Source organism: Limanda limanda, chromosome 18 (genome assembly GCF_963576545.1).
Source record: "Limanda limanda chromosome 18, fLimLim1.1, whole genome shotgun sequence".
Classification (NCBI taxonomy): Eukaryota; Metazoa; Chordata; class Actinopteri; order Pleuronectiformes; family Pleuronectidae; genus Limanda; species Limanda limanda.
In genome coordinates, this window is record NC_083653.1 from 8,362,637 (window position 1) to 8,388,919 (window position 26,283).

The 26,283-nt window shown below is 43.2% G+C and overlaps 1 protein-coding gene across 1 annotated transcript; it reads left to right on the plus strand.

Annotated features, from left to right (window-relative positions):
* The first annotated feature begins 15 nt into the window (after positions 1–15).
* afg1lb (AFG1 like ATPase b) lies at positions 16–25,460 on the plus strand. Its single transcript, XM_061092031.1, has 15 exons — positions 16–42; positions 182–308; positions 731–880; positions 1,102–1,340; positions 4,534–4,588; positions 4,734–4,835; positions 5,089–5,216; positions 9,940–10,039; positions 12,913–12,971; positions 20,630–20,712; positions 21,591–21,661; positions 22,007–22,107; positions 22,996–23,136; positions 23,962–24,069; positions 24,610–25,460. The coding sequence occupies exons 1-15, from the start codon at positions 16–18 to the stop codon at positions 24,754–24,756; spliced, it is 1,638 nt and encodes a 545-aa protein (XP_060948014.1). The 3' UTR covers positions 24,757–25,460.
* The last annotated feature ends 823 nt before the right edge of the window (positions 25,461–26,283 follow it).

Here is a 26,283-nt window from a genome sequence, read left to right on the forward strand (position 1 = left end):
AGACAGAGTACACATATGTACATTCCGCTGGTGACCTTCAAAGTAAGGCATTTGGCGGATATTGTCTCCACGAAAATGGCAATTTTAGCAGAAACATCAATTTTTTTATTGGACAGGACATATTTAGAGAGAGTTTACATCCACGTGAATATGTGTTTGTGTCATTTTGATCTTTTACAAGGCTGTAAAGCGTAACCACTTGTTTTATTTTGAAGGCACATCAAGCAGGTTCCGGCATCGCTCCGTCTGTCACCATGACTTCCGATCAGCTGAGACTCACCTGACGCTGTCTGGACCCCTGCTCCTCAGTTTGTTTACAACTCGCCAGTGGGCACAATAGTTTATTTACAGATATAATCATGCTTATATATATATATTTATCTGTAAACTCTTAAACTGTTATGGTTCATAATATATGAAAATACAAGCCATTAACAGGCTGAACCGATTATAATGCAGGTAATTTAATTGTAATATATATTTTGAAATAAGTAAAGAGCTCCACTTAGAAAGCAACCAGCATAATAATCAGAATTCTAATAATAATGTTAATAATAATAATAATAAACAAAATATATAATGAAGTTATAAAAACAGTGCTGTGTATGCACATACATTTCTTTTTGTTATTCCACCGCCATCATTTGTAATGCAAATAAATGATTTCTGTTTCAGGATGTGCTGCTTTTGAATTCCCCTGCATCCCCTTGCCTTGTCCTGTATGTGTCAGGGAATGTCAATAAAGCTTCAGCGGTTCAAAACATCATGGCGGCCTCCACGGTGCCTGCAGCGCTCAGATGCTTCATGAAATGTTTCCTCACAGACTCGGCTCTGGGCTCCAGGAGGATCTGCAGCCAGTCAGTGAGTCGCAGGGGAACAGGTGTGTGTCTCTGCGTCATGTTGTGGTGAACGATGATGTGTGTGTGTGAGATCTAAGATGTTAAAGCTCCTTCTAGTGCAGGTGACTCTGCTGCCACCATCACAAACAACCTCTGGGTTACTATCTTGACCTCAGCGCACTCTCTGTCCACTCTGATTCATTGACTTGACTGGGATCAGGGTGTTTTTAAACGCATGTGTCTTTTGTTGAAATGTTTCAAGGTGGCATCAGTCAGAGGACGTGCACTTCATCCTCCTCCTCCTCCTCCTCTTCATCATCATCTGCTGACAGTGTGGCTCACTATGACCACCTCACTCAGTGTGGATCCCTGAGGGAAGACGCTCAGCAGAGACTGGTCCTGCAGCAGCTGCAACAGCTGCAACACGACCTGAAGAAGTACAGCAACAGTACTGACTCCATGGAGGTCTGTGCCTACACTGACTCACTTGATAAATCTGAGGTGAATATATTGGCGATATACATATTCAAACACTTGGCATGGATTTATGATGTGATTCTTATGAAACATGTACACACACAAGACCCTCTCCTCAGCTCTCCCAGAGCAACAAGCACTACCTGTCTCTCTTGTCAGTTTGACATGTGGAGTCGACCTATAGTGTGTTAACCCCCGCCCCCCCCCTTTACTGTTTACTACTGCTTCACATCGGAGAGATCATAGTATATGGATGGCAATACGATTTAATCAATACGTAAGAACTTATCGGATTAAACAAAATAAGTAACTGGGAAAATAAAATGAGTCCATATTCAAAATAAAGGGAATTTCTTAGTCAATATGTTAAAGTGAACTTATAATGAACTTCAACTCAACTACAACTCTCAACCCAACCTCAAGGTTCACTTACTAGCTTCATCCAGAGCTTTCATTTAATGACACGGAGCGTTCATCATTACATGGACTTTGCTTCATTATCCTGAACGTGTCAGCTGACTCACAATCAGATAATAACATAACTGCAAAATGAATGCGGATGATATTATCGTTGCTGCTCCTGTACGGGAAATTCTTACTTTGCCTTCCCCTACAAGTGCATCAACAGATCCATGTGACGGACGACTGAGCAAACTCCATTCATGAATGAAGACCATGTGATTTTTTTGAGAGCTTATGGAAAAGCTCCTAAATTGAGGGTTTGGGTCAGTCGCTTTTTTCCGCTGTGGGAATTTATGAGGGCTCTATATGATGAATTTAGAAGTGCATACATAAAAAGAAAAAAAAAATATTCTGGTGCTCAAATAAAACTAGTGGAAATAAAACTAGTGCACGTGCTAGAAAACAAAAGTGATTTTTGACAAAGATTAGGATGACATCATGGCTTTTATTTAAAGGCTTTAAACAGTGAAGCATCTGGACTCGGGTTCTGTTATAAAGCCCCATTGACGTCTAGCATATGGAGGGACGTCCCAGAGGCCACGGCACTGTACTGGAGTTGTATCGCTGATGGTGGCCATGGGGCTCAGGTCAAAGGGAGGGTAGGGGTCTGGGAAGTGCATTGTGCATGTGAGTTTTGGAACGGCGTAATGTAGGGGGCTGTTGTTGTTTTTAGGTCAGGGGAGCTGACTGTCTAGTATTTGGTGGTGGGAGTGTTTTTTTGTGTGTGTTGGTGAGCTGGCACCAGCACACAGGGTTAGGCAGAGATTTTGGAAGGCAGCAGGGCAGACCTCCCGCTGGGTCCGTCCCGGCACCCCTCTCACTCTCTCACCATCCCAGTGCAGTAATGAGGGGATCCCCATTGTCTGGGCCATTCTTGTCCTTTTTGCTTTTGATTCGGGACTCTGACAAATACTTTGGTGTGAGGCTATCAACACCCCCCCTCTCTCCGTTTGCACCTTATTTCTTGCGCCGGCTCGCTCGCTCGCATACACACACACACACACACACACACACTGACTGCAATACTTATGCAATTATTCTGGCTTGAATCAGGTCATACCACTGTCCTTTCGGTGTCTGTTCTCTCTGTGAAAGTGCCGCCATTGTCCTCACTAACTGACCAAGTCTGTGAGGAGAGTACACTTGACTTAATATTGACCCAATGTGGCGTGGTTTTGCGGATGGTCGGCTAACAATGGGCCATTGTTCGGTGGGAGCCGCACTCTCCAAGTCAGACCTGCATCATGGAGTCGTCCTGGACACGGCCGGCCTCCAGCAGGACGGTACAGTTATATCAGTTAAACCTCGACTCGTTAAACCGCTCTATTAACCTCTCTATTGAGAGGCACGGACGCTCTGGCTGTTGATAAACATGTTCAAACGCAGGTTTCCCTGAAGTACTTTCAAAGCCAAAGTGGTCATGTCCTGCATGTGAACTTTCCACTCATGTGCCAGGCTATATCCTCCACCAGGAGGTGAGACAAGGCCACAGAGCTCAGCTAGACAGAGTGGCTGAGGGGCAGCCTTGTCCTTCTCCACTCTGCCGGAGCAGAATGGCGTCCAGCCATTACTGACAATTACCCCACCATGCCAGAGGGCAGCTTGGGAAGTCAGGGAGAAGTCACACACTGTTATGCCAGAGCAGACAGGAAAGGCTTGTTGCTTTTCCAATATTTCACTCCGGCACAGGACAGGCGGTGGACGGAGAGACGGATGGACGGAGGGGGGTGGATGGGGGAGAGATGAAGGGGAAGAGCAGGGAGAGGGCAAAGGGAGAGGATGGGTAACAAGTTTGTTTTTTCATTTAGTTTTCAATCCGCCATTGTCTGCATTTACCAGAGTCAAGTGCTCCTTGTGCGGTGGACACCGAGTCCCGTCCCCGTGGAATACTCACTAAATTCAATTTTAAGAGGACAATCCTTTCATTTAGTGCTGAGTTAATTCCAAAGCTATTTGCCGTTGCCCAGTTACAGAGAGGGAGAATCATCAACCGCACTCTATAAACGCTGTGTAATAAATCTGTAGTTTGTCCTCCTGAATATAACTAGCCACAAGTTATCATTACATGTCATATTCCAGCTGATGCATGTGTTTACGTGTCTCTGGAACTCTTTAGAGTTATTTGGCTTTACTCGATATTCTCAGCTCCGTCACAAAGAAGACTTCTTTTTTTCTTTTTTTTTTGAAGCAAGGATCTTTTGATGATAGGAGGCAGGCAGCACAATGACTTCCAGCAGCACCTCAATGCAACAGTACCGTATCACAATTAGCAGCGCTAAACAGACTGCACAGACAAGTCCACTCCATCTTGTATGGAGCCTCATCCAGTCCTCTCCGTTTTGTCTGACAAATCCCCCCATTGTTCCTCTGATGATGCTTTTCTTTCGTGGGAACCCTGGCTTGTCTTGTTGATTAGATCCCCTTTGTCTTCCTCCCCTGCAGCGGGCGAGTCTGGAGAATGTGAAACCTCACACTGTAGTGGTGGCTTAATGCCTCAGCATACTTTGTTTATTAAACGATGATTCAGTTGTGTATGGTAATGAATATAACGCAGTTTATTTAGGTCACCCGTTATATTGTCTTGTGCTTTTAAGAGGGAATTAATCTATGCATTAGTTTCTGGATGACCCCGGTGATTTGGGGTGAACTGTTGTTATGCATTGTTGTTTTTTTAATGACGAGCAATTGTGAAAAGTTCTGATATAACACAAGCTCACTATAGTTATTACCTTATTTTTCCTTTTGTTATCTCCAGAAGGAAGAGCCCAATCCACGACCACCCAAAGGTTTCTATATCTATGGAGATGTTGGTAAGATCACATTTAGAACATTTATTTTTATCACACAAATACATATTAATAAGGAATTTTATATGCTGCTAAACCTCTTACAAGATTTATGAGATGAGGATACAAGTGAGAAAATGACTTTGTCCTTATTGTCGCTCCCTTTCAGGCACAGGGAAGACCATGCTCATGGATCTGTTTTACTCCCACGTGGAAAACACCAGTAAAAAGAGAGTCCACTTCAACGGCTTCATGCTAGACATCCACCAAAGTTAGTATTCTCCTCCCACTCCACTGTGCTAACTGCTGAAGGTTGGCTTTTCGTGACTTCACGGAAGTTTTCTGACTCTCCGCTCGCTCCAGATCCTATATTTATCTCGGTGTTTGTCCTGAAGCCCCGCTGCTAATTGTCTACCATTATGCCTACAGGTGAAATTATTGCTTTATTCAGTGTTGTCAGCGGGTTTGGGCTGCCGCTGCAGGTGTGCTTTAAGACGTGCCTGACGTTTGTGTACTGCTTACAGGGATCCATCGGAGGAAACAAAGCCTGCCAAAACGAACGCTGGGGAATATGTTCACCTATGACCCCATATCGCCGGTTGCCATGGAGATCAGCAACGAAACCTGCCTCTTGTGTTTTGACGAGTTTCAGGTGAGCATGTGTGTTGCATGCACTGTTTGTGTCTTTTGTGTGTGTGTGCACATGCCAGTTGTTAAAAGCTTCTTGAACGTTAGCTCCAAGCAAACCTTACGGCTGTGCAATAAAACCATATCAATAAATATCACAATATAATTATCATAAATAGCAATATAATATGGGTTCAATATATATTGATATACCACAACCTTCACTCAGGAGCCAAAAACTAAAATAATAATAATATGACTTTTGTCATGATAATTATTGATATTGACATTTTTTTTATTTTTTTATTTTATTTTTTATGAATAGGATTTTTGGCCATATCACCCAGCCCTGTATCGACTGCACAGTTTTTTTTATTATTAAATTATTAATTGATGCTGATAAATAAACTAGTAGCTAATAAAAGATAACAAGAACTTTAAAAGATAATCAAACAGGAAAGACCATTCTTAAGGATTTTCTTGTGGTAAACGACTGTTAAAAAGGGATTCTATTTAAAAGTCTTCATGTTGGACATCCACAAAAAGTTAGTATTTCCCCTCCTACTCTCCTGAACTACTGAGGGTTGGCTTTCATGGCTTTATTGAAGTTGTCAATAGAAATAAATCTGCTAAATGTGTTTAAAATGTCGGGATGTTAATTGTTGTGTTGAAAATTCTTCTGTTTGCTCGTGCTGCTCCAGGTAAAACAAAGTTAATTCACACCGACAGCAGGAATGGGATGAGATGTTTATCTTTCAACAGGTGCTGACATCAGTATTTGGACACATTCAAAATACATTTATATGAATATGCTGGTGCAACAGCAAGCAGATATTGTTCATATTACTAAAATGAATGTGTGGATTCCATTCAAATGACAATATGGCAATATGAGGAAACAAAAAGTGTTTATTTGACAGTTAAAAAAACAAAACATTATTTTTGATTCTTTTATGTTGATAAGCCGTTTATCTGCGTTTATACTAGATTTTCTGATTATAGTCCCAGCTGGTGTCTTTCCTGTCTGGACAACGGTGGGTTTCTGGTCATCGTGTCCCCACAAAAACAGGACTGGGGACATCTAGTGGGCTTTTTGAATATAGTTTAATTACACAATGACTTCCAGCAGCAGCACAACATTCTCTCTGCAGTAGCATATAGTAAAGAGGTAATTTAATACAGAGGATTAATATGTGGCAGCCTGTCAGCAGAGTCAATGATCTCCGGTTGCTTGTCTGCACGCTCACATTTTCTCCCGAACCTTCACAACCAAGTCATCTGTAGTTTTTGTACAGTAAATACACACAACTAAAAGGCACCCTCAGCCATTAGTGCTGCAGATTTCTCTTTATTTTACCGGTTTCGTGTCAGAGAGAGAATCACGACCGAAGCGCTCGCCACTCTCTGCCCCGTAACCATTCATCCGCTGCTGCAGAGAAAGACGTGCGCCTCTGTCTTTGTCATCAGCGGCCAAACACATCTGTCTGCTCCTCTCGCCGATATCATTACAGTTAATGCGGGGGGGTCAGAGGTCACGGAAGGTGCGCTTTCTGTCTCTAATCACTCTCTGTGCATCTGCGAGGATCAAGAGCTGCTCCTTTTCATCCACCCGTCTTTCACATTTTAAACCCTTCGCAGCTTGTTTGTGCGTTCTCATTGATTTGTTTTGTTTGTGCGTCGCCTGCTTCGCCGCTCGCGCTCGTCGACTGTTGCTACCGGTGAATGGAGAGGGAAACAAGACGCCATGTGCACGTTGTTTGTGATGCATAAACAAGAGGTTGGGAGAGTTGAGGGGAGGGGGGGGGTCGATGGGGTGCGGCGGGGGGTGGCGGCGAGGGTCTATACCAATCAGCATCCTCCTCCACTCAGCCATGCAAATGAGGCTCTGGGTATCAGTCGCTCTTCTGCTTCCTTAAGTGAGTGGAGCTAGAAAGCGACTGGCGGCGGCGGGTCAGATGGATCTTATCCTCTTAAATGCTAATGACATTTCTCCATTCTCTTCATTAGCGCCGTGCCATTATCAGTAATTTGTAGCCCCCCTTCCTCCTTTTACGGCACCCCCCCCCGCCCGGCCGCCCGGCTCCCCTAATGAATACTCGCCATTGAGAGGTCGGGATGGAAAGATGGGGAAGAGGGCGAGGAGGGACGAAGACGAGTGAGAAGAAAGCGCTTGAGCGTCATTGTCTCAGGGCCTCAGTCACTGTGCAGCCCCTGTGAAATTGCTCATAGGTTGTGTACATAAAGAGGTGTAACATCAAAAGAGGTTTAATTTGGCACCCGTGTGGCTCGCCGCAAACTGACAGCCGCTTGAGTAATTGGATGCTCATTTAAATATCAGCATTGGCGGACGGAGATTGCACCATTATTTTTTTTTTTTTTTGTGCTCCACAAGTGCAACATCAGGCCCCTCCACCTTTTCTCATTCTGTGGGTACCCATTCTCTCTCCCTCTCCCCTTCCCCATTCAGCAATCAATATTGCCCCTCACACTATGCCCATGTTGAGGGCACATGAATAAACAAATCCAGGTTGTATAAAAGGTCATTTTTAAATGAGTCTTTTGAAATGAAAATAAAATCCTGCGGTCGGAGGAAATGGGGGCCCCTTCAGAGAGAGACACAGCCTTGGCTTTCTGTTGCTTCTCATTACACACACACACACACACACACACACACACACACACACACACACACACACACACACACACACACACACACACACACACACACACACACACACACACACACACACACACACACACGTAGGCGCACACCCACTAATTTGATGTCCCTAGCCACCTCTCCTTAGTGAAATCAAGGCTTTAACACAAATGTTAATCAAGTATTGGCAAGGGCAGTGAGGCTAATAAGCAAAAGCAGAAGACTCTCCAGGGTCTGAAAGGAGGCATATGTTGTGGGTATGGCCGTCAGAAGTGCCTGTTATGTACAGAAAGATAGGTAAGAGGGAGTAAGAGGAGAGGGCGGGACGCATGCATCACTGAGAAGTCCTTTCCTTTTTATCCGACACATGCTAACCCTCAAGAAGTTTCATTCAATAATGTGACATGTTAACTGTAACTTCAGCTTGAATTCAAATGTCAATAGTTTAATTTTCATCAATGTTACTGGGTCGTCATTTTTCACCACCATGTTAGATATCACCACACAGCAATAAGTGTGTAACAGAAGATCATTTTTATAGTTGAATCATATTAGAGGGAATCTTAGGTTCCTCCGCCAAAGAAGGTTATGTTTCCATAAGTGTTTGTTTAAATTGCACAGATATACTTGACAGGTTACCACAAAGCTCAGTGGAAGGATGAGCTCTGAGTCAGGGAAGAACCTCTAGGGCTTTTTTAGCCATTTTCGGTGATGTTTCAGAGAATAATGTGAGGATTTTTTAAAGGAAAAAAATTAGGCATTTTTACTGATATTAATGAGTGTATAAATAAAACTCTGTTTCTATTGAATTTAAATGCGGGCAACTGTCAGGCCTAGGCGGAGATCAGGCTCTACTGAGCGTCATTTTAGTTTGTTTGTCTGTTACCTAGCAGCTTTACATATAAACTACAGGAGGGATTACCACAACAGTTAGTGGAAGGATGCGTTAGATTCAGGGAAGAAGCCATACAATTTAGATTGTTTCATAAATCCTGAGGGAATGATTTAAGGATCTAGATAAAAAAATCTGGCATATTTTGGGGACTGATATCTATGAGTGGGTGAAATTAGCAATTTGATTTGAATTGAATAGGACTAGTGTTGGGCCTTGGTGGAGCTACTTGCTCTACGGGATGCTTGTAGTTTATTATTGTATTCAATGAGAAATGAAGCTCCTTTTTAAAGGATTTATGTGTGTGGATTTTTCTTTTCCAAACATTTTGTGATAGTTTGTTGCCTTCTTTGGATGTGGAATGTGCGTCTCATTCACAATTTTATGACGTTAAATTTCAATGAAATCTTCAAATTATTAATTTCTTCTCGTGCCAGTCTGTCATCATGCGTAATCAGGCACGTTACATACTGTACGTGCTGCTTTGATGAGTGCGCGGCACATAGTGACATGATTTCTCCCTTCATGGATGTTCAAAAGAACAACCGAGGTGAAAGAGGGCGAGATGAGAGACGAAGAACAAAATGAGAGCACTGGATCATGAATAGAAAGGTCAGAGCTCTTCATTTAACAGCCAGCGACTCGTACGCGTCCTTGCCGCAGTGCTGTCATTGACCGCTGTTTGTTGTGGACTCATGTAAATAATGTAGATGGAAAAGGTAAAGGTCGGTTGAATTGAGTTAAGTTCATATATCTGCCTGTACATGGGCATCTCGGGTGGAAGCTGAGTTTCCTGTCGTGACCCCAGTCTGGATTCACATTGCTCCTTTTGTCATTATTCTTGTTTTCTCCCTCTTGTTTTCTCGCTTGCGTTCAGTCGGTCTGGCGTCTGCTCGGCTGATTAGCCTCCGGTCCGCCGCTCTGCCTCAGCTACTTGTCCTCAGCAGAAAGCCGCTTTGTGACCATTTGCAGTCAGTTCAAGAGGTTTAGGTGTGCACGGATGTGTGCACGCGTGAATGGCCATGACCAGACACAAAGGATTGGATGAGCACACCTGAATGACACTAATCAACATGAAGTGTTAATAGCATGGTTTGACCTCACACACACTCGCACACACACACATGTGCAGTGTGGCAAGAAAAAGGTAAATTATACAGTGCATGAATGTGCTTCTTCTTCTCTGGTTCTCCTCAGGTGACTGACATCGCTGATGCCATGATCCTGAAGCAGCTGTTTGAGACGCTGTTCAAGACCGGAGTGGTGGTGGTGGCCACATCCAACAGACCCCCCGACGGTATGACCACAGCCAGGGTCCGAGGACATATGTGTTGTACTTTTCATTCGCTTTCAAACATCAGTTATACTGTAGTAGCATTAATCTTCTTAATTTGCCTCTAAGTCTATTCAAAAGTGAGTCTATTTTGAAAATAATCTTCCAGAACTACTAAAAACAACTTTTAAAAGGGTTACAGTTAAAAGTAAAGGGAAAGTTTAAATGTATAGTCTCTAGTTAATCTATGCTGATGGTGAATCCATTAATTTACTTCAACCTGAATATTTTTGCCAGGTTGAAAGATTGTAAAATATTCCCTAAAGGTCCACATAACGATTCAGTAAATGGTAAAAATACTCTCCCTGCAGCTAAATGATACACATAATATTCCTGGATCCTCAGTCACAGCTTCTGCTCCTCCTGTGACAAACTAACACCAACACATTCGAAGGCTGTTTTAACATCCATCCGCATCATTAACCTAATAGATTTATCCCAAAGTGCTGAACTCCAAGCAAGAATCAATTGAGCTTTTACAAGAGCGCACCAACTGCTTCCTATTCACGACGATTAACCAGAGAAATCCGAGCGAGAGGAACTTCTGATGCAGCTCTCACCTGTAGAGACACATGACGCAACCTTCACTTTGATGTTGCATTTACCGCCGTGCGGAGTGAGGCTGCAGGAAGACGCTGATCAAGGTGGATATAAATGCACGACGTGCCAGCTGACGTCTTTCTTCCTCCAGGAAGATGTCGCACAAATCCGTAAGTGGGCACGAAGCAAGATGGCTCTCGTAGACAAAAAACGCACGCCTCTGATATTTACTAGCTATTAAGAACAAAGAAGCCAAACCATGAAAACTTAATAGAGAGCCTACTTGGTATTAATTACATGGTTAATGGAAACGCTGAAAGCCATAAGAGACAACCAGACATGAAAGGCATGCATTTCCCACCTTTATTGATGTGGAGATGGTGGTAGCAAAAAGCTCTGGATGTGTTTAGAGGTGGAATTTAGAAATGGGATTCTGCTAGAATGTCTAAAGCAGTGTTTTGTTGTTTTTATGCACTTATAGAGTTTAATGAGATGAGAAGTGGGAGGGAAGATGGCGTCTTTAAGGAGAGGAACACTTTCACAGGACTTCACATCCACTTTATGTTAATGGCCTGAGCTCTGAATACATAATTTAATTGACGGTCTCCTGCACGCATCACTTTATAATAATAAATGTAGCATCGTGGTAATTATGGATATAAAATAACTTTCAATGTGAGTGAATAGGAGGACATGTTGGTTCATTTGCTCATTTGCTTTTTACGCTGAGATATCGATGAGAAGATCGAGACCACTCATGTCTGTGTTGTAAATATGAAGCTGACATTAACTTAGCATAGCATAAAGATGGCTGACCTGACTCTGCACAAAGAATAGACGGTACAAAGAAATAGACGTGAAGAAAGTGCCGGAAATCTATATTCTCCACTTGTTGCAAAAAGAAGTCTATGAGATGACGAGTCTACTACTCACTTGATCTTGTAAGGTCAGTTTACATTTTAACAGGAGTTTGAATCTTCTCTATCTCTAGGTTCAAGTCTCTCGGCCATAGGGACCAGAGTCTGAATCCAGGTTTTATTTTTAGTCTCTGTCCGTGGGGCAGTACAGAAACCTTGGGGATGGGTCAACGTTTTCCTTCAGCCTGTCAGTCGCTGCAATAGCTCGTAAAATATGTCTCCTTACTTAAAGTCTAGTGTTTTGGGTGTTGATCGATATATAGCTGCAGCATTTTCCCCCCAGTGTGGTGGCATCATGTAATTTATATATAACCACAAATATATTACATGATTGAACTTAATGCATTGAAACACATTTGTCCGCGATAAACTAGAAAAGAATGAGAAATTAAGATTAAGATACATTTATTTGTCCCAAACACAAGCACATTCATGCAATTGTAGGGAAATTTAACCCATCTGGTGCAGGACACACAGAGCAGTGAGCAGCCATGTACGGCGCCCGGGGAGCAGATGTTGGGGGAGTATGGTGCCTTGCTCAGGGGCACTAGACAGGGTAGGGAGAATCCTCTTGGATTTTTGGACAGATCAATCCAGGTTCGTCTTTTTATTGGTTCTCCGTGGAGTTGAACCACAGACGAACCAGAGACCTTTTCGGCCAATAGTCCAAGTTTCTGGCACTAGTCTGCCGCCTCTTGGGAGGTGCTGGTCGGCAGATCTAGCTTATTTTCAAGTCTCGAGTGAGTGAGGATAACGAGCTGCAAGTCGTAGCTTCGTATTTCCTGTGCAGACGTGAGTCCAATTGATCTTCTCATGTAGATTCAGGTCTCCCACGCAGCACAGTCCATCACAGTGTGGGAGTGCTGTTTGTGTGTCAGGTCCTACTGTAGCAACAAGCTGGAGCCCAAACATCAACAGCAACCACCGACCACTTGTTTGCATTCGCAGCTGGAGTGAGCTTAAACATCAGCGTGTGTGTGTGTTTGTGTGTGTGTTTGTGTGTGTGTCTTTGTGTTTGTGTGTGAATCCCTATCTGTTTTATCTGTCTATCAGGGATGCTACTTCAGATGTAATTTGTTCCAGCCGAGCTAATTGAAACCTCCATTCAGCGAGCTGCTGTGGACATTGTCCCCCCCTGAAAAGGCGACAGTCCTTTCTCTCGCCACCATTGTTTGGGAATGTAATGAATTTCATGTTGCTGCCGCTGCCGGTAGAGAAATCCATTTTTCTCTCCCCCTGTTCCCAGTGCTTTTGTCGTGCCTCCCCCACCCATCCTTCAGTTCATCAATAGACACTTTATTTGCCAATCTGTGGCGGGGGAATGACATTATTAGGAGGCTAAACAGCAGCTCTAACACAGGCCCTCCCATCCTCTTTCAGATCTGTACAAAAACGGACTTCAGAGGGACACCTTCCTACCTTTCATCGACGTGCTGAAGGTAGAGACAAAGTCATCCCTCTCCCTGTCTCTCTGGTCTGGTTAATTTATTCACTTGTTTATCACACACACGTACACAAGCTCGCATGTGCCCCTGTATGTATTTCTTTTTTTTTGGGGGGGGGGAGTTGCTGCTCGGTGGTTTGATGTTTTCTGCTTCCTGGATGCCTCGCACATGTGTCACAAAGCTGTCTTTGATCACTGAGAGACTCGCACACGCAGGCAAAGAAAGAGAAAGGCAGGGAGAGATGGAAAGAGCCCGAGCGAGGGAGCACAGGTAATGTGAACGGGACGTGGGCGGGCGGGCGGAGTGACTGACCCAGACTGCTTGCATTTCAAAAGTAAAGGGGTGGTTGGGGGGTGAGTCGGAGGAGAGGAGAGGAAAGAGGAGTGATACGGCAGTTAGCATTTCTAGCGGGAAAAAATCTACTTTGCAATTTAAGCAGGTAGCGCCATTATCTCGCCTGCATCTCAGATGATCATTGATGTGCTTGGAGTGATCGTGATCATAAATAGTAGCATCATTATTTGTTGTCATGCATTTTGCAACAGAGCAGGGAAGCATTCTTGCACCTTTTGTTGGTATTCAATCGAAATAGGTGAGCAGTGTCCCACCCGCAGCAGGTTATGACATAAATGCAAAACTTCTTTAGTCATAGGTCCCTCACCATGCCCACTCCTCAAATATGAAACACTTATACATTGAACAGGTGAGGTACAGTAAGCAAAGGGCTCATTAGGGCCCGAGCACTGATCAAAGGTCAGGTGAGGCCCTATTGAAATTGTAAGGATTATTATTATTGTTCAGGCAAATGATTTGGCTTTTTGAGGGCTTTACCATGCTCAAATTCTTACCAAAATTTGCAGAAAGTTAGAAAGTGGTGAAAATTTACGTATTCCCCTGGAATGTGTTCACATTGACCGGTCTTCACAAAAATCAATATACAGGTGTATCATGACCAGACAAACAAACAAGTCTGAAGGTGCAATTGGAAAAACACAACAGGAAGCCTGCTATTTTGCATTTAGTGGGCATTTTGGCCATATTTCACATTTTTACTTTGATGTACTTGTACTTAAAGTTGTTTTTTCTGTAAAACTATTATATGCAATGCACATAAATGTCTTTAAGGTGTAGCATCTGAGCTAATTAGGTACATAGGTTAAGATTACTACTTTTTCTGCTATTTAAAACTCAGTAGTTACATACAATTTTCAAAACCTATCGCAAACCAGATTGAAGGACATGAAATTTGACTTTATTTATTTATTGGCCTAAAATCCCCACTACTAGTCAGAGTCTATTCATGGCAGCTTCAACACCAGTTCCCATGACGTGAACGCGTTACCTGTCACGTCACATACTCGGCATTATTGATCTGCAGCATCCTGGCCACAGGCGGTCTCAGGGCCATCGGAACTTCAATCACGCACACGTGAATGTGCCACAACCAGGGGAGACCCCCGGAGTCACCCTGCTCCCGACCCACTCACCCAGCAGCACCCTTGCCCTCTCTAATCCACCCTCATCAAGGGCCTGAATGCCTGTTGTCCCTTTCTGCCCTGCACTGCCTCCTCTCTTTCAGGGTCCCATGTTCCCCTTTGTGAGGCCATCTGGTTTTCGGGGTGTTTTTGTTTTTGGTGGGGTGGGGGGGTGCGATGGCTTCTCTATAGCGACCTGTTCTGTAAGGTTGGAGCATGTTTTCGCGAGTCACGCTGCTAACTAGCTGACCCTTAATAGATTGAATTAATACTCGCAGGCGGTGGCGGTGTGGCTCCGGACGCAGCTCGCTCCTCCGTGCGCCGGCCCCAGACGCTTTCAATGGGGCCGTTGGAAAGTAAAGAAAATGGCCTCTGACCTCTCCTCCTCCCCGTCACCTGAGCCGGAGCGGAGGAGGTTAATCCTCCGTCTCTGGACGCCTCGGCTGAGGTCTTTATTTAACCGTTGACTTCTGATTAGTTGGGACCCCCTTTAAATCCCCCGGTTCCCCATCCTCCTCCCGAAATAATCCAGTTCCCTAATCTAAAAGATAAGAAGTCAGATCAGGCAGCATTTTTTTTTTTTTTAGAGTAGATCCACTTGCCAGGCACGGACATCACACAACTTCTCCTCCTCCTCAAAAGCTTTTAGTATGTTTTCTAGTTTCTCCATTCACGCGGTCATCTGTAATTTCTCGTCCTTTTTAGCATCACTCCAGACTCCATCAGGGAATCTATTCACTTGTTTCGCCTTCTCTTTCTCTGTATGGCAAAGCTCAGCGTTCTGTAAAATACAGGGTTTAAGGGCTTTTTTTTTTTTTTCCCTTTAATGGACACTGCCAGTATTGTAACTAAGACACTCTCTCTCTCTCTCTCTCTCTCTCTCTCTCTCTCTCTCTCTCAGAGGCCGTCCTCTCTCTCCACTTCACTTCACATCAGCCGTCCTCTCTCTACCCCTCTGTTCCCGCTCTTTATTCCACCGCTACCCTGCTCCGCTCGCTGGCTTTACTCACCCAAGGTCAGGTCTCTGTATATCTGTGGCAGAATAGTGACTTTATTTCCCCCCCTCGGCGTATGGGTTGCAGTTTTGATGTTCTAGGTGTTTGTAGAAGGGGGAGCAACATGACAACAACCCTGAGTATCTCTGGGCTTCCTGCTGTTTTAAACTCTTCTTTTAATTCGCTCTCCTCCTCCTATTGTTGTTGTCTCCGGACATGCTGTAATTGCTGCGTGTGGCGATAAAAGAAATGAAAACAGGATGAAGGAGAAACCGAGGAGCGAGAGGGATGTGGAGCTCCAGTGAAGACTTTGGTTTTGAAAAGACAAAAAAGAGAGAAGCGCTGGCTACCAGTTCAAGTCCAGGTCAAATCAAAAAAACGGAGGTTGATATTTGATGACTGTCATTGTCTTCCCGAGCATTTCATGGCAGGGCAGTGCCACTCGGGGGGGGGGTGGGGGTCTCGAGGGCACAGCGCACTTCTTTCACGTGCGTCGTCTGTTGCCTCTGAAAAACGAAACGATTTAAAAAAACATGACAAATCAATTTTTTCTCCCTTTCAACACGAGGAGCTCATTCTGGCTCCGTGTTCATTGTCTGCGATTGGGATTGATCCAGTTACCTTGGCTTGTTTCCTGCTGCCCAACTGATTTTATTTCTCCCTGTTTGCTGCACAAAGTCTGTGCACATGTCAGATGAGGGTATTCATGCAAACACGCTCTGGTTCTTTTAAAATTAATGTTGATCTTCTGCCCCTTTTTTCACTTTTGTAACCACAAGGCTGAAGAAACAACTGGATTTGAGATGTTGTGGAGTTTTAATAGATTATCTGTCTTTATACCTAAAAGAAAAAAGTTAAGATCCGCTTTTGGTCCAAACAGAGATGTTCTTCTCACTCACAGGAAATTTTACATATAAATAAAGATGTCCTAGTTATGAAGTCAACACTGCTGCAGATACCTTTTCATCGTATAAAAACCTGTTAATGCACTTTCAAGATTGATCAAATTTAAGGAAATTGCTCTTTACAATTGTGTCACTTAATAAATCACAATTACAGTTATGATCATTATGTTAATTTACCTGTAGTGGGACTAATAAATATTTATCTCGTCTTTTTCTTTTTAATAAAAAAAAGTGAGCGCTGCAGATGTTTAGACAGCAGCAGCAGCAAATAATCCAAAGATGCAGCTTTAGTTTCACTTGCTGCAATGCAAAACTTTATTTTGACGAGGTTGACATTAGTGTTTTATTCTCTAAACAAGGTTTAAAGTCTGTGGAGTTGTTCCACCGCTTCCTTGTCCCACAGCTAAAATATATCTCTACCAGTGTTCCCAGCATAGTCTGTATACAGGTACTAGGTTTTTGTGGCTCTAGAGGGATGTATATACCAAATCTGGTGAATTTGAGTTGTGTAATACCATCTACCTGTTGGCCAGGTACAGGAACCTGCAGCCTCTTCCTGAGTTTCAGACCGGGTTCGGGTTTTCTGTGGGGGGCCTCCACAGAGCTCGAGGTGGGGCGGGGGTGGTGGTGAGGCTGGGGGGTCCAGTGGGGGGTCCCGGATCACCAAAGGTGGGGCCTCCTGCTCAAAAGATGTTTCCCCAAGAGGAGCAGCCGAGGCAGGGGGAGGTTGTGAGAACGACCTCGCAGAACAAACCGTGGCCGGCCCAAGGCGGTCACACTTTAAGGGAATAGATCATTAGGTGTAATTAGGGTGTTCACATTGTCACGTAAACCCCCGACTGCCCGAGAATGAATAAAATCACCAGAGTGCACCCCCCACCCCACACACACTCTCTCTCTAACTCTCTCTCTCTCTCTCTCTCTCTCTCTCACACACACACACACACACACAGCAGTCCCCAGTTAGTGAAAACACTTTGATGTCAGAAGAGTCGTCCAGAACTTGCCAGCATAAAGGCAGTGTGATTTAAGCTTTCTCTCTTTTCTCCCCCATCTCTCTCTCTCTCTCTCTCTCGACCCCTCTATCCCTCCCTCCCACTTTTCTTCGGTCCCTCCACACAAGGCTGTAAGACACACATGGTTGAATGAACGACAACCTCTCCCCTCCTCCCCTCTCTCTCTCTCACTCCCTCTCCCCTCCTCCCCTCACTCCCTCTCTCTCTCTCTCTCTCTCTCTCTCACTCTCACTCTCTTCCCCCCTTCGTCTCTTTTTCAGCCTTCCCACCCTGCATTTCTTTGAGGCCTGGTCAATTCTCCGGGCCAAACAAAAAAAAAAAGAAGCATCAAATGTTTTCTGCTGCCGGGTAATGAGGGAGTGGACCTCATCAGGGCCCGATAGTCAGCTATCCTTGGCTTTTGTTGCAGCTCAATGGCACCGCGCTCTTTGAAAAAACTCAAAAGCAACTTTTTGAGGAGCAAAGGATGGAGAGAGATATGTCGTCCAGGGAGTGGGCACAGAGGGGCGTAAAAAAAAAAGAAAGAAGCCACTCTGTTTTCATGCTAAACGGCTGTCCAGAGGGAGCAGGGGACGGCTCGGACAATGGCCCGATTGGAGCTACATGTGTTCGGATGACTTTATTCTAAAGAGCCTCTGATTCTCACGTCTGTCATCTCACTCTCAAGAGACTCAGCTCCACCTATTGGACCAGCTTTCACACCAACAGCACAAAAAAGTCATGTTAATTAACTGGGTGAACTTACAGCTACAGCAAATATTTAATTATCAATTGAATCAGTTTAAGAAAAAAAATGTGAATATGTAAAAAAATGCTGAAGATCTGTTATCACAACCACCTGGAGTTTGAGGAAATGTCTTGAAATTGATTTGATTTGAATTTGTCTGGACAACAGAGGAAACCCTAAAGATGTTCAACTTATAATGAAAGAAAAAGAAAATAGTCACATTTGAGAAACCAAACCATGAATGTGTCCATGTCCACTGCAGGGACTTTTCTGGAGGCTCAAAACATGTCTGTGTCTTTTCTGCTTGTTTAATGTCACTTGACTCCCGGTCTGTTCCTTATTAATCCTCCTTAAATTAATGTTTAACACTTAATATGTCTTTGCAACAGTATAGCCTCAGTTTTGCAATTATTTACAAAGTCAAATTGATACTCAGACCCTTTTACGATTTCTCCCCAGTGATTAAAGTTAGAAAACTTCTGAGAGCTAAAACAAACTTCCAATACTGAGCTAAACACATGATTAAACTCATATATAAACAGGTGTATTTTTTGCACAATGCTTTACAAAATTCACAAAATTACAGTGAGAGGTAAGATCAAATCTCAAAGAACTTATAGATATAAAGCAATTCACTTAGTTCAAAGATTTTATTTTTGAATCAGTCAACCAATTAATTGACTGATCGTTTCAGCACATAGAATCAGACGGAGCAGTGCAGGCATTTTTACACTTTGCTATAATCTATCCGGTCTTTTCTACAGAATATACTAAAGGGACAGTGACAGGGAGATCAGGCGAAGACGCAAAGTATACTGTCTAGATCTGTGTGAGGAGGGGGTGGGGGGGGGGAGGTGGACCACAATGTGTGGGCGGATGAAATCTTGGAGGAGTGAGAACTTGACAATCCCCTCAAGATGGATAATCAAGTAATGACCCGCGGGGCCTCAGCCTCATCTGATTATAAATAACCAATGGAATCATCATCACTGATTGTGTTTCTCCTTCTGTTCCCTCGCTTCTGTTCACCTCCGTCAAGGGAACGCATCAGCAGTCTCTGCCTCCGTAGGTAGAGGCGCTGCACAAAGGGAGGGCGCAGGAGACGGCAGGAGAAAAGACAAACTGAGACTCTAATGATGTGGCGGCGATAGTGACAAGTTTATTTTTTATTTTTTTCGGTTTTTTTCTTCCCCTTCTCTTTTCTTTTCTTCTCTTTTTCTTTTTGGAGGGACTATTTACCCGTTGGTGGGGTCACAGTAGGTTGATGAAATGACACCTCCCTTTTGTGCGGGGGGGAGGGCGAGTTTGTCAGGTTGTTATTAAGCCTGATTCAGCCAATTGGCTCAGAGTGGGAACCCCGTTTGTGTGAGCGGACACGGAGATAAAAAGTTGACAGCGGAGAAGAATAGAGTATTTCCGTCCCCTTGCTTTGTGATGATTACTAATTATCCTGCAGCTTAAGAGGGCCAGTGGCAGAAATTCACTGATTTCATAATTTGCCGGAGCTGTCGCAGGAATACTCAGTCAGCTAGGTGAGGGCTCGGAGGGGATGATACGCAATTCCTTTCTTATCTCTGATGGAGCGGCAGAGATGATTATAGTTTGTGCTGCTCCCGCTGACATGAATCCTGTTGACGTTTTACACCATCTGGAAAAAAGTCTGATTTTTGAACAGCGACAGGAACAATGGATCATCTCACTAAACCGGGGAGAAGTGACACAAAATCTCCGAGGTGTCGGGGGGGGGGGAGCGAGACGCCGACTGGCCTCTGTGGCCTCTGCGGTTGCTCTTTGCACATTTTCATTATTTATGCCCAAACTGAGCAGCGACACAAAGTTCTCATCTGAGCGTTGGCATGAACCATGGGATTATAAAGTGAAAATCTGAAATCTAATATTAGAAATTCAAGAATTCAGATCACTGTTAAAAACACGTAGAAGCACTGATTCAGATATGAAGCGACATCAATCAAAACATGATGGCACATAACCTGATATCATTTTCAGTGCACATTTCCACTGCCCCCTTTTTCAAATACTCGCTTTACATGTTTTACAAATTCAAAAATTCAAAACTTGACTTCTGTTCAACTGTTCAAACCCAAATATGCCGTCACATTAGAAGAGCAGCAAATTCTCGCAACTATATTAGATGATTATGTCAGATTAGATTGACCCATATTATCATTGCAGTGTTAAATGTATTATATATACATATAATGAATGAATGAGAAATAGAATAAAACGCTGGATTATACTAACAATACATCTCTTATTAGTATAATCCAGTGTTTTAATAATTACTTTTGAAGGATGAATGGGTGGATCTACTTTATTGATCCCAAAATGGGAAATTCCTGTGTTATAGCAGTAAGGTATCAGGCACATAACACGCTATACAAAATATACACATATATTAACTCTACAAAAAATAAGGATAATAATGAACATAATATAATCAAATGACAATATATGGAATATTTGCCCTTTTGACAGATTTTACAGACTGTGTTTTTGTGCGTGTCTGTGTACAGGAGCAATGCCAAACCATCTGCCTGAACAGTGGGATCGACTACAGGAGGCAGGACCAGGCTGTGTCAGGGAAACTGTACTACCTGTAAGACACACACACACACATATACATACATATACACACACACATGCACACACCTGGGGTCTACTGATCCTGACAAGGACACAGTTTATGGTGGAAAAAGTGAGTAAATGCACACGTATGCACTTATATCTCCACCATTTGCACCTCTGTTTGCAGTCCAGCTTAGAGGTGCATCTGGTAAAGAGTCGACTTTAACCTGTATCCTCAACACACACACACACACACACACACACACACACACACACACACACACAGAGGAGGTGTTTGCATGTCATTGAGTTATATATTTTTAAGTGCAGACAGATGGATAAATGGGGAGATGCAGATTTATAAAGACCCACATTATCTTAAGAAACCCATGAAAAGAACGAAAGAGGAATCAATACGATGGTAGAAAAATGGTGGAGCTTTAAAAGCTAGTTTTCTATTTCCTCAATTTATATACGCTGTATATGAATTGAGGAAACGCACACAGGCAGAAGCAGCATGAATGACAGTGCGGCCGCTCATCGGCGCACTGCAGCTTTCAAGTGCGCTTGTCTTTTCACTGTATGTAAATAGAGCGCATCACACCCTTTTACCTGGAGTTAAAACACAAGCACACATACAGACACAAACACACACTTTAAAATCTCATTTAGCCGAGCGTTCAAGGCCTAATGCTCGTGTTTAGAGCCTAATATTCTGGAGTGAAAAGCTAAGTACCCCCCCGCTCTCCCTCTGTGCTACTCGATGTCAACGTTTGATGTGAACACTTCAGCGTTATTAATTTCATATCCCATTATTTCCCCTCTGCTTCGTTGTGTGTGTTTGTGTACGTGCGTGCGTGTGTGTACTGTGTGCGTGTGTGTGTGCGTGCGTGTGTGTGTGTGGTGCAGAACAGAGGAGCCTGGTGCCGAAGCCGCCTTGGATGAACTGTTTGAGGATCTGGCTTCAACACAAAAGAGCCGTAAGGAAGTTAAAGGAAAAGTAAAATGTGTACATTTATGTCATATCAATAGCAACAGACGGAGGTAGTGAGGAGCCACTTGTTGATATGGTTGGATTTTTTTTGCAATAATATATTAATTTACCTGTTTTTGCTCCACATTAAAAAGCCTTTTTCATCTTTGTTCAATAAGAAACGCAACGAAAATCTTCACTTCTCATTTATACGTTTTCTGAGATGACCTTTTATTAATCCATCCTTCATAGAATTATTTTTAACGTAGTGACTCATCTGTACATGTGACAGTACTGCGGCTCGATACGACTGGAGGGTCACCACTGTCCTTGGGTGTATGTGTTTCCATAGTAACAGGTCCTCGGGTGCTCACGGTGCTGGGCAGGGACGTGACTCTGGACAGGACGTGCGGCTCCATCGCTGACTGTACTTTTGATGAGCTGTGTGGCAGAGTAAGTGTTTTTATCCAACTGAGATTCATTGAAACGCACACAAATCTCAACATAACACCATCTTTAACTATAATCACTTCCCTTAAGGTATTTACAAAGAATTATAGAAGCACAAGAATCTATCAAAGAGTTTTAGTCCAACCTTTTCTTTTTGAGAGACACAAAACACATGCAACGACCTCTGACTGAATTCAAACCAGATATTCCAGTTAGACAGAATTAATTTTGGACCACCTGAGAACCCCAGGACGCCCCCGTTCTGTTTTGACTCACGCACACTCACAAAATCCACTCATCACTAATCAAAAACTGCGCAGATTCAAAGCACTTCTCCTGCCTCTTTATTGCCTCTCTGTTCTGTCTCTTCTATCCTCTGCGAACTCATTGTCCAAGCCTTTGCTCTCGAACTGAATCACCTTCCCTCCATCTCAGTCCCATTTTCTGCTCAATGTCAAAAAGCAAGTCTATTGACAATTTTGTCAATAGTTCAGCCCATTGTGCCTCAAATAAAGCGGTGGGGTACAGTAATCTACAGCGTGTGTGTGTGTGTGTGCAAAGTCTCAAGTTTGATGAGCAGCCGTGGGCTTTTGCAGGCATCCCAGCCTCAAGGCTTCTCTCCACATGTGTTGGCACATCCACATCACTTTTGAGAGCAATCATCCTGAATGGCAAAGAACCAAGGACAGGGACTAAAATGACATCAGCCTGAATCTTTTGCACAAGTTGCTGTCATTGCTCAGTCGGCACTCAGGCCAAGTGTAGATGCTGCAAAATCCTTAGTGTCTGCGTGTTATATATATTATACATATATATATTGTGACGTGCTGTCGTAGATTAGAAGCTTTACTCTGGTGTGTAACCTGCAATGGTGTTGTTGTGGTTTTCCAGCCTCTCGGTGCCAGTGACTACCTGGAGATGGCGCGGCTCTTTGACACCGTGTTCATCCGCCATGTTCCAGTGCTGTCGCTGAAGCTGAAGGACCAGGCCAGACGTTTCACCATCCTCGTAGACAACTTCTACGACAACAAGGTATTCATGGGCTTGTTACTCGGTGGACGTTCACGTGGCATCAGAAAAATGGGAAAAATGTATTCCTGAACGCCACCTCAAGTCTGAACAACAACTCAGAAAATGTACAGAAATGTTGGTGTTGCTGACGTCAGCCCCTGTAAAGCAATGAACATAATTTTATCATCACCTTTTAATGTCAGCTTGTTAAACGTTGCACTTTTGTGCCTAACACTATACTTTTTATCCAATGTAGACATTTTTTTGATTAATTTGCGAATACATTTTTGTATCATTTATGTGACTTTCATATATATTACTTTGCTCACTGAAGTGTATTTAAACACAAAAATACAACACACGTTCTTTTCAGCCTCCGGGTTTTTTTCCAAATTTCCGATTTCTTTTTAACATGTGAGGGCACTAATCTACGGCCACATCAGCCCAGTCTTTTTTATATACTAAAACGTTTATATATTTTATATTACATATGCTAATAAATGGCTGAAACTGACAAAGATATAGATCAAATGTTTATTCAGCACAGCAAAACATCATCCTTACGTCTCGTTACCATATTAGCATCATGTTAGCTGACTTTCTATACACTGTAAATTTATCAGTTTATCAAGAAATTTGATTCTGTAAAAGTCAATAATCCCTTAGATCCTCCCAGGAATGTAAAAAAAATCTCAAATGAGACTTTAATTTAAGTACTGTCGCCAAGCCAATGAATAAACGGCTTACTGCTTTCATTTAATATTGAATCACAGGAAGCCGACCTGATCATTAATAATATAGAGAGTTACTTCCATATACAAACTGTGTCTGTCTTATGTGTCCCAGGTGAGAGTGGTGCTGCTGGCGGCCGTTCCTTTAGACCGACTGTTTGCCCACGAGGGGGGGGACGACGAGAGGGACCGACAGCTGCTGGACGACCTGGGGCTCAGCGGGGTGAGATGACGTCAGCTGCCACAGACGTTAGAACGACAGGAAAAGCATCATCTTCAGTCAAAATCAACACAAACCTGAGCTTTCACAAAAATAAGTGTGTTCAGAGCCCCTCAGCGAGGATACACACAGTACATAAGGATACAGGATGTGTGTTGTTTAACTTGTTAAACTAGTCTGCGTCCAATAGAAAAGTAACCGGACCCGACCCAAAACGGACAAGCTTTCTGGTTTTTGTGTCCGAACGTGACCTGAGCCTAATAGACAAATACAAATGTTTTGTAAAACTGTTTTTCATCACCAATGTGCTTCTTTCAACTTGCTCAGTTCGACGTTTATTTAAATCTTTCATATATATTCATATTTGATCATTTGCGGAAACTTTAACTGCGAATAAGTCCCACAGTTTAAGTATTTTCTCCAATACAATCCCCACTCCTGGGCCTGCAGCTCTAAACCTTCCTTCTATATTCACTATCCTCAGTTTAGATTGGATTGGAGTGCATTCGCTGCTAACCCCCTGTGTCGGCTCCTTTTCTTCAGGAGGCAGCGGAGCGTCTGACTCTGTTCACGGCCGAGGAGGAGATCTTTGCCTTCCGGAGGACCGTGTCCAGACTGACGGAGATGCAAACAGAGGCATACTGGATTAAGGGAGACCGCTGTCACAGCAGAAAGCACAGGAACACCTAACATCCACTTCTGACTGCCACCATAATTATATACCTCCAGACAACACAGTACCTCAAAAACCACTGACGCTGTGTAAGCAAAAGCTTCAGGAACAGAAAAGATCAAGTCTATTTGGGGCGAGCCGAACTAAATGTTTTTAGGGAATAAGCAGTAGTTTACTCCAGTGCATCCAGGAAAGGCCTGAAATCCACTGTAAATATATAACAATGTAAAACTGGATATCAGTTTTCCTTTGGTTCTGACTGGTTCTGACTGTGTTTGTTATACCTCTTTACTCTCTAGGTGGTTTTCTCTGTTCCCCTCAAGAACTTATTTATTTAAAATAACATAGAAACCTCACCAGCTTGTGTGAAAGCAAAACTATGAGCTGCTTTTTTTCAGGGTGGAAGTCTCATTGACAGCAGTTGGCTACCGCCCTCTGGTGGTGAATGTGAAAAGGGTTAAATGTTCCCAAGCTTTCATTTTTCTGCAGCTCAACTGTATGATGCCTGATAGAACATTTTATAAAATGCTTCATGAATGTATGCAGGGAAATGCTGAGCCGCCTTTATGTTAAGACCAGTACCTGTCGGACTGTGTTTATGTATTAAAAGTCTGAACTCTAAAGAAACTAGAACTGATCTTAATTCAGGTTCTATTTTGAACACTGTACTCTGTTCTCTATTGAATATGGAATAAGTCTTACATTGGTTCAGGTGATGGCATGGAAACACCCTTAAAAATCAATGTAATAAACTGTTAAAAACAAACAAATGAACGTTTGCATTTTTGAATCCATACGTTCAAAGTAGTGTCATGCGGATGTGTCATTTTATTAATGAGCGAATGTTTAAAAACATGAATAAATGTAACAAAAGAAAATAAATTCAGCTCATTGTACTGACAATGATGCTGCAACCCCAACAAAATCTTTTAATCACATTTCACAAGATTTTGCACATGACGATTTTACTTCACATAGTGAAGGCCAAAACATTTGATATTACACAATTAGCGAATATATATAGTTTTTAATTTAGTGCATTTTGCAGATGATTAGATATACACTATCTAGCAGTAATTTATTCTATAGTTTGTTTTTATGTTCCTCAAAGTTGCAAAATGCAAATTCTACAATTATTTGTTAGATATAGAAATATAATACAAAGACCTGGTTTTTCATCTGTCAGTTATAATTAAAGGGCAGATATTTTACCTCTGTGCTGTAACGCCATTATGTGCCTGTAGGTGGCGGCAGAGGGCAGACATTAGTTGTAAACCTTGTTATTGCAGTCCATGTAAGGATGAGGTCATCCTGGTGCAGCACTCCAGCCTGGACCAGCCCAGCCTGACAGTCAGCAGCACCCACATGATCTCAGCCCATACCGTTACATGACACTGTGTGTGTAGTGTGTCCAAGCAGCCGGCGTCACGGAGCAACTTCAACATCCCCAGAATAAATCTATAATGTCATTCCAGTCCCGGGACAGTCACTGGCTCCATGTCCAGCCTCATACATGCACCTGATGTGTGCTGCTGCTGGCGTGG

Excerpts from the sequence above, each read along its gene's own strand:
- afg1lb (XM_061092031.1), top strand. The coding sequence starts at position 16 with ATGTACATTCCGCTGGTGACCTTCAAA. Across the intron at positions 21,662-22,006 it reads GGCTTCAACACAAAAGAGCC|TAACAGGTCCTCGGGTGCTC; the intron begins GTAAGGAAGTTA and ends GTGTTTCCATAG. Across the intron at positions 23,137-23,961 it reads ACAACTTCTACGACAACAAG|GTGAGAGTGGTGCTGCTGGC; the intron begins GTATTCATGGGC and ends TATGTGTCCCAG.